Source organism: Arachis duranensis, chromosome 6 (assembly GCF_000817695.3).
Source record: "Arachis duranensis cultivar V14167 chromosome 6, aradu.V14167.gnm2.J7QH, whole genome shotgun sequence".
Classification (NCBI taxonomy): Eukaryota; Viridiplantae; Streptophyta; class Magnoliopsida; order Fabales; family Fabaceae; genus Arachis; species Arachis duranensis.
In genome coordinates this window covers 12,173,438-12,181,648 of record NC_029777.3, presented here as the reverse complement: position 1 = coordinate 12,181,648, position 8,211 = coordinate 12,173,438, and the positions used below count along the sequence as shown (strand labels likewise).

The window sequence follows — 8,211 nt, the reverse complement described above, 5'->3', positions numbered from 1 at the left end:
TTTTTCTTTTAATTTTGCACTCTCTGCCTTTTTCTGCTCTGTGGCTTTTTCATACAAATCTCATTGTTTGCCTTTTATTATGAGACTCAAGACATGACAAAATTAAACAGAAAAATTATAAAACAGAATACATTAAAGGAGAAGAAAATCTGTAAGCTTAGGTAGCTATGAGAATCCTGTGCCTTGCACTCTCACTGCTTACTTCTAACTCCTTAAATCAAACCGTGGCTGTTCACCCTTTCTATAGAAGAGGAAAGCCTCCACAGTTGAAACCAAAACCCAAGCTTAACTTCTTTTCCTTCACACATAACCGGTTCGGCCAGAGAGAGAGAAGAGGTAACTCATGCAAAATTCAACATGCAAATACCTCTAGTTCTTTCTTGGTCATCAGACTTCATCAATCCGAGCTTTCCATCCTTGGCTTGCTCTCCAAGATGAATTTCTGGCCCTTATTGCTTCATGATGATGATGATGGCTTCATCTACTCCAATCTCTGCCTCTTCCATCACGTAGCCACCCTAGCTACCTTCTGTGGTGGTTGAGCAAAGTCAGAGACAAGCCATCCCGTCAAGAATCTTAACCTTGCTGGCCGAAATCTTTTCTTCTATTTTTAGTATGGATGAGCCAAGATCTCTTCACAATATCTTACCACAAGTGAATGAGAATCTTAGCCACTACATTTTTTATGTTTTCTTGCCATCATCACGATGGTCTTGTAGCTTGCCTTCCCTTCTTTTTGATAGCTCAAAGTATCCATGGTTTGATGTGTAATGACCGAAGAAGAGAAGGAAAGTGATGAGAGAGAAGAGAGAAATTTGAACATCATTGAATTAGAAAAGAGAATGAAATTAATTGAAATGATTCTTCCCTTGTTGAGTAGCGTGTAGCATTAGATGCTGCAATCAAATCAGATGTCCCTTTTCTTTTTCTCTCTCATTGTTCCCATGCAATAAATGATAATTGAAAGAATTTTGGAATCCATCACATGGTAATAAGCTGAGATCCGTTGGAAGGCATAAGGCATATAGTAACATTTGCTTTCCTGATGAATTTTTTTCGGATCATGTATTGGGGCATATAGCAAACATGATTATCTTGGGCTTGTAACAATAATGGATCAATTTGGCTCAAGATAACAACTTGTTTCAACCAAATCAATTTGGACATTTTGTTTTAAGGCTGAGCAATAAATAACACATTTGGACTTGCCAATTTTCTTTTATTCTGGCCCGAATCAATTCAGCCATAGTGAGTGATAAAACTTTATATCACTGCTGAATATGTTTTATTAAGTTGGGCTAGCAAATATTTTTCGGCCCAAGCAGAACCTGTATTGTAAAAATTAATTTAATCAGCCTATATAAATTAATATTTTTGCAATTAATCACATTAATAATATTTAGTCATCACAAATATTAATTTAGAGTTTCCAAACTCATTAGTGTCCAAAGTTAATTGGTGTATATGCCAAGAATCAGAAGCAGCATGTGTATAACACAACATTTACATTTTTAACACTAAGCAGTATATATTGTGCTTGCTCGCTCATTTTTGTCCGTAATATTTATATATCATTTTTTAAAGAATAATAATATTAGTATTTGAATATTGTTTTGAAACCATCTCTTCTAAAATTTAATTTAATAAAAGTAGATATATAAATAGTTATTTTTAATATATTTTTTTATGCAAAAACTTTTTTTAATTTGTGTAAAGTTTTGTATAATTTTTCTATTTATTTTATACCAATTTTTTTAGTCACTAAGAATCGATTTCTAAATTTCTAAATTATAGAAATTCTGATATTATGTCATAAAATAATTTAAAAAAATTAAACTGATAAAAAATATACATAAATAATTAAATTTTTAATAATTTAGTAGTTAAAAAAAATTAAACTGATAAAAAATATTAATTCAATATTCTAGTAGTTGATGTGCAATAATTTAACTCAATTATGGTAACATACGGAGTGTAAAAATATTTTATAAATGTCCAATAGCTATCACATGTCTAAAAATATTAGTTGAATTACATATTATTTTAAAAATAAGTAAAATGTTGTGCATTATTATTAGTGTAAACAAAATTATATTAAAATCCGATAAAAATGTTTTTTTTTTTATGAAATAGATAAAAATGATATTAGTATTCAATAAAAAACTGCTATAATTTATCAATAAAAATTTACACCATAATTTACCATTTTAAATCAGGCATATCTCTAGTATAGATTCATAAGGGCTACAGAAATTCTCATAGATAATTTATCTTGTGTATAATTCAGAGAGGAATCTTATTAAAATTCTTGGTTATTTGTACAAATTGATTTAACTAGTTTTTTTTTCTCTTCTTTTGGGACAGAATTTTGTTTTTGGGGTAACAAGGGACAGAAGTTTTTTATTTTTTGGTTGTCTACGGTATCTTTCAATTCGACAGGTTAAAAACTAATTCGTCGCGAATCTGAGATTCATTTAAGAGTCTGCCGCTGGCCAATATATTGATTGTTACATGCACAAGACGGGACAGAAGTTTTACTAGTGGATCTGTGGTTACTTCCAGGCTCCAGCTTCTATATTTGTTTATTTTTTGGTCAGAGGGCTCTAGCTTCTGAATTGTTTTGGTCAAGGATCCAGCTTCTGATTTAGTCGGGAACAAATTTGGCTTTTTAAATTGCAGGCATAACAAAAACACATTTCTGAGGCCTATAATTAATTCCCACTTTCATAGTTGTTGGCCCAAATCCAATCAATTTCAATCTTTTCGCGCTCTACATTTTTATATTTCAACTAAATGTGGTGAATATGGGTGTTTCTATTTAAACGATTAAGATTTGGATGTTTACTTTGGTAAATGATAAAAATTAGAAAATTTCTTGTGTAGAATAATTGAACGTTCTTACTTTGCTTTACTTATTTTTCCAATTTGAGGTTAGCTTCTGTTTTACTAATATTTTTAAATAATAATGCTAGGAAATAAGATAGTTTCAGCAAAAAATCAGCTAAATGTTTCTGAGTGAATTCAAAATCTCTATGTGGATGGTGTTTATGCTAGGCATTAGGATGTTTTTTTTTTCTTTATAAATTGGATGGTTCTGAATCTATTTTTTAATTTATCATATTTTAGACATTTGGAGAGGGAAGGAGGATGAAGAGACGGAAGCTAATTGACTCATTTTGTGATTCACGTTGCAATTATACTGAACGTATCTTCTTCTAATTTGAATGTGTTGAAACATTTAAAACTAATATTTTAAATCATAAATAAATAAAACTAATTACTATATTTATAATTAATTAAGTTGTTTTATTTTTTGCTGATTTGGAGTTGTTCCATATACTTTTTCATTTTTAAAATTTAAATTAAAAATAATAATACACTTAATTATAACAGGGATGCTACACATCCATGTAATCATATAACCAAGTTGGCCCAACACCAAAAAAACCCAATACCATTAAATGAAACGTGAAATACACGCGCCCAACACACACGAAATCACTCTTGCCCAATGCTTCTTCTCTTCTTCTTCTCTTCTCCATCATGCTTCTTCTTTTTCTTCTCACGCTCGTTTACGCACGGAGCCTCTTCTTCTTCTTCGCCTTCCTCCTCCTCCTTCTCCTCCTTTTTCGCGTTCCTTCTTCTTCATATGTTTTCTCCTTATCGTCATTCTTTTGTTGTTGTTGCTGCTATATTTTTTTTGTCTTTTCCTCCTTCTCTCTCTGGGGAAGAAGCAGTAGAAGGTGAGGAAGAAGAGTTTTAAATAGTGCAGAATGAACCGAACACAGTACTCATGGTAAAACAATTGTATAGTACTGAGTGAACGAAACATATAATCCATTATATAAAATCAAATTCAAATAAACTCTGCCTACAATTTATATATTATCAATTCAATTCAATTCAGTACACCTCCATCCATTTAATTCAATTCAAATCGGCAATTGCATTCTTTTCAATTCGATTTAAAATTGAATAATACAAACTTTGTCAGTTTGATTCGTTTCAGAAGAGTAATCTAAATTGCTCTTCATTCAACTTATTTGAAGTTGAGTCATTTATTGTTTCGATTCAAAAGTGCAGATCGAAGAAGAAAACAAAGAAGAATAGAAAGAAGATAAATACAACGTAACCAAATCGAAATAAGAAAACGAGAAGATAAACGCGATCAGAGGAGAACAACGAACGCAATGCAGATCAATAAGGAAGAACGCGAGCAGAGAAGAAGAAAAAGATTTACGTTATAGCAGAAGGTTTATGTTGAGCAAAGTTTTAGGTTGCAGCACGTTATATGTAGCGCGTGTATGACAAACAAGTGAGGGGTGGAGGATGCGCGTGTAAAAGAAATTACTTAATTAACAACTATGTAAAAAAAATACATAAATGTAGAATTTTTCCCTAATTATATATAATATTGATGTGGAAGAGAATTAATTCATCAAAAGTAAGATTATTTGTTCTCATAATACCTAAGAAATTTTCTAAGAAGTATTGCTGTTGTAACTTAACAGAGCAAGTATCCCAACAATTTATTTTAGGTTAAAGTAGTAAACAACTAAGAAATTAACAATGAATAGAACATTTTTTATTAAGTAAAAAACATTTAAGAATGAGCCAACATATCGATAATTTCCTCAAAATTCTAAGAAATCGAAAAATTTTATTTTTGTTGCGATAAAAATGTCTTATCATATTTTATGTGGATGTCCATTTTTTATAAGATATAGTTTTTCAAAAATGATTGTATTTAATATAGTTTGAAAAAGTAAAACCTTGCACATGTATAAATAAGAGCATAGATTGAGACTTTTTATACACATCAATAAAATATTTTTTTTCTCTCTATACGTACAATATAAAACTTTTCTTTTTTTTTCTCTCTTCATATACTACAAATACAATATTAATATGTAAGTTATCGTTATTATGGTAGGATATTAATATTAATGAATATTAATACTAGAATCTTTCATTTACACATAAAATTGCAAAGTTAATGGTCAAAGATGTTAGATGATAATTTAGTCCCCGTACCTAAGTTTTCACCTTGGTGTAATTGCTTTTTATTAGAAAATCAATTGTTGTCCTGGCCTGTTATTCAATTCTAAGTTTCTAACTCAATTTTATTTAGGAGTCACTCAGATAAAGACCCCTAAAACGTTATTTTTAAGATATTTTTTAGTAATTAAAATTTAACATATATAATCGATTAAATTATGTTATTTTTGTCAAAATTAGACTAGACAAATTAATTTAACCAAAAAAATGGTGAATCAAATTTTGAACTGATCTAAATTAATATTATTTTTTTATAATAAATGATTACAATATCTCCCTGACTCTGCCATCTCTCCCTCTCTCTCTCTCACTCTCTTAGACTTTCACACATGGAATATATTTGTCGAACATGTGTGCGTTTCTCAAACAACGCTTCAAACTTTTATTACAGTATTTTTTGGGTTGATTTTTTTTTTGTGACTATTTTTTTTGGGTTGATTTAATTTGCACAATGTTATTTTATTATCTAAACAATTATTAAAATTTATTATTTTTATCAATTAATTAGTTATTAATATTTAAAAGAATGAACTAAAATATATTATTAAACAAGTATAATTACTCGTACCATACACGTGATAAGATTGAAATTATAATTTTAAATTATTTTTTTAAAATTATTTTAAATTATAATAATTTAATTAATAAAAAAGTAACATATGTTATGCATTGTTACTAATTTCTTTTAACATGCTTGTATTCAAAGGAGATACTTAAAATGTATAGTTTCAATATATATTCGTTCCATTCAATTTTCAATTTTAAATTGGTTGGTAGTACTGTTGGTTAATAATAATGCTGGCAGTGTCTAGTTAGTGGTTGTTACTTAGATAATTTTTTTATTAGTTATTTAGTTTAATGTTGATGATAATGAATTATAATAAGAATATATAAAAAATAATTAATTATAGTAAAAATATATAAAAAATATATAATATTAACAATAAAATATTAAATTAATTAAAAAAATATTTAGGTATTAGTGTAGCGATGTTAAAGAAGATTAAAATGGCGGTGACGAAATTATGAAAGTCTAAAATTTGGAAAACAAAACAAAGAAAAAAAAGAGAGGAGAAGTTGAAAAAGACAACAGGAAAGTGGTTTAATAGTGAGAGAGGAGCAGCTGAAAAATTTAAGTTTGCATCCATATGTAAGTTTTCGTTTGCTAAATTTGTTAGTTCGCTTATTTACTTATATGCCAAATAAAATAACACACTGTTGAAATGTGGTAATTCTTCAGATTTTTGTTCCTGTTTGCCACTCGGGGCATTGGTGGTTATGGCTGATAAATACAACAAAGCGGAAATGTCAAATACTTGACCCGCTACACAAAAAAGCTCCAAGCGATGAGAGAAAAAACATTAATAAATTCACTGTAAGTTGCCTCTGTCTTCTTTACTTTAATAGATGGGTCTATTCCGTTAGTTGTGTTGGTTGTATATTGTGCATTTAGTTGGGTGTATCTTGTTCATTCATTGGGGTGTATTACTGATTTGTTTTGGTATTTAAGGGATATGTATTTTCAAGATTGATAACATATGCTGGTGGGGAACCTCTGGCGAAAGGGGAGAACGAGAAGAAAATTAAAGCATCATATGTTAAAATATCAGGGCAAAAAATAAGGTATAAATTTGTGACTCTGAACATTAAACTTTCTTAAATGAGATTTGTAATTTATTTTCTTTGTTTTCAGCTATGACTGCGCTATCTACGTAATGAAGTGGCTTGAGTTAATTGAGCCGGAAAACATTAAAAAGGGGAAGTATGAATGGGATAATTGGCCACAGGTAACTGTCTTTAGAACTATATAACTCTGTATTACTTTACTGAATTAATATTTCTGTTTAAACATAACATACTTTTTAATTGTAGGAGGAGGTGGACCACTATAGAGTGGAGTATGCTTCCCGGATACTATTCAGTGAGATGAATAAACAGAGAGATCGGGCAATTAGAGAGAGTAGTGCTATAAGGCTGTCGAAGCCATCCTCTGTATTATTGAGTCCATTTTGTCAGATTAATTCTGCTGATATAGAAACTGGGTAATCCAACTGCTGGGTAGTTTGTAAATTGAACAAATGATGTAAATATTTGCCATTTATCAACAACTTCTATTCCATGTATATTTTTTCCCATAGTTAAACTATCTGTGCTGTTAAACTGCATGTGATGTATTCAAAAGCTGTATTACAGGTGTTAAAATATGAAGCAAAAAATCAAGGCATATATAAACGCAAATTATAAACCGTTACACCCAACGCAAGTCTAATAATACACCCAAGATTGAATAAAATATACACCCAACTGTCTGTGCTGTATTCAAAATGTATGAATTACATGTACTAAAATATGAAGAAAAACATCAAATGAAATATACACCCATAACCTGCGAATTTTTACAGCTTTTGTTCTATATGTATCTATATAACTGTTAAACCCAACGCAAGTCTAATAATACACCCAAGATTGAATAAAATATACACCCAACTGTCTGTGCTGTATTCAAAATGAATGAATTACATGTACTAAAATATGAAGAAAAACATCAAATGAAATATACGCTCATAACCTGTGAATTTTTACAGCTTTTGTTCTATATGTATCTATATATGTGTCTATATATTAATTGTGAATTAACAAAAATACACCCAAAAAGAACAGTGCTTTTACACCCATATTCTATATAACTATACACCCAAAGAGTTATCCCCTGCTGCTGGTACTCTGAACTGATAATTTATAACGTGTCCTTGATATTGGCTGCAATTTGAATGCGCCGCTAATGCAGCATCAAAAAGGTTTATCTGAATATAACACTCACACATTAGCTAAACTATTAACGAGAAAAATAAACTCAATCGCCACAAATTTAAAGAACATTACATTTACCTCGCTTAAAACTTTCGTTTTCTTCTTCTTTGTGCCATTTGCAATCTGTTTCTCCAGCTTTGAACCTAGCCTGTTTTTTGGACGTCCTCTTGTTTGAATCCTTGGCGGGCTTTAAAGCTCGTTAACGGATTCCAAGTTGGCGTCTTCGTGGGATAAAGAAGATGTCCCCTTCCTTTTGGCTTTTAATGCTTCCATCTCGGCCATGGTGTTATCGTACGCACGGTGCAGAATTGCAGTCAGCTCCTCCGATTCGGAGGCAAATTC

General features: G+C 30.1%; 1 protein-coding gene across 1 annotated transcript in view; it reads left to right on the top strand.

Moving 5' to 3' along the window:
• LOC107492764 (uncharacterized) overlaps positions 1-6,757 on the top strand; it is a 9,468-nt gene extending 2,711 nt beyond the window's left edge. The window contains exon 2 of the mRNA XM_021125716.1: positions 6,752-6,757. Within this exon, the coding sequence (XP_020981375.1) occupies positions 6,752-6,757 (6 nt within the window). The remainder of the gene's footprint in view (positions 1-6,751) is intronic.
• The last annotated feature ends 1,454 nt before the right edge of the window (positions 6,758-8,211 follow it).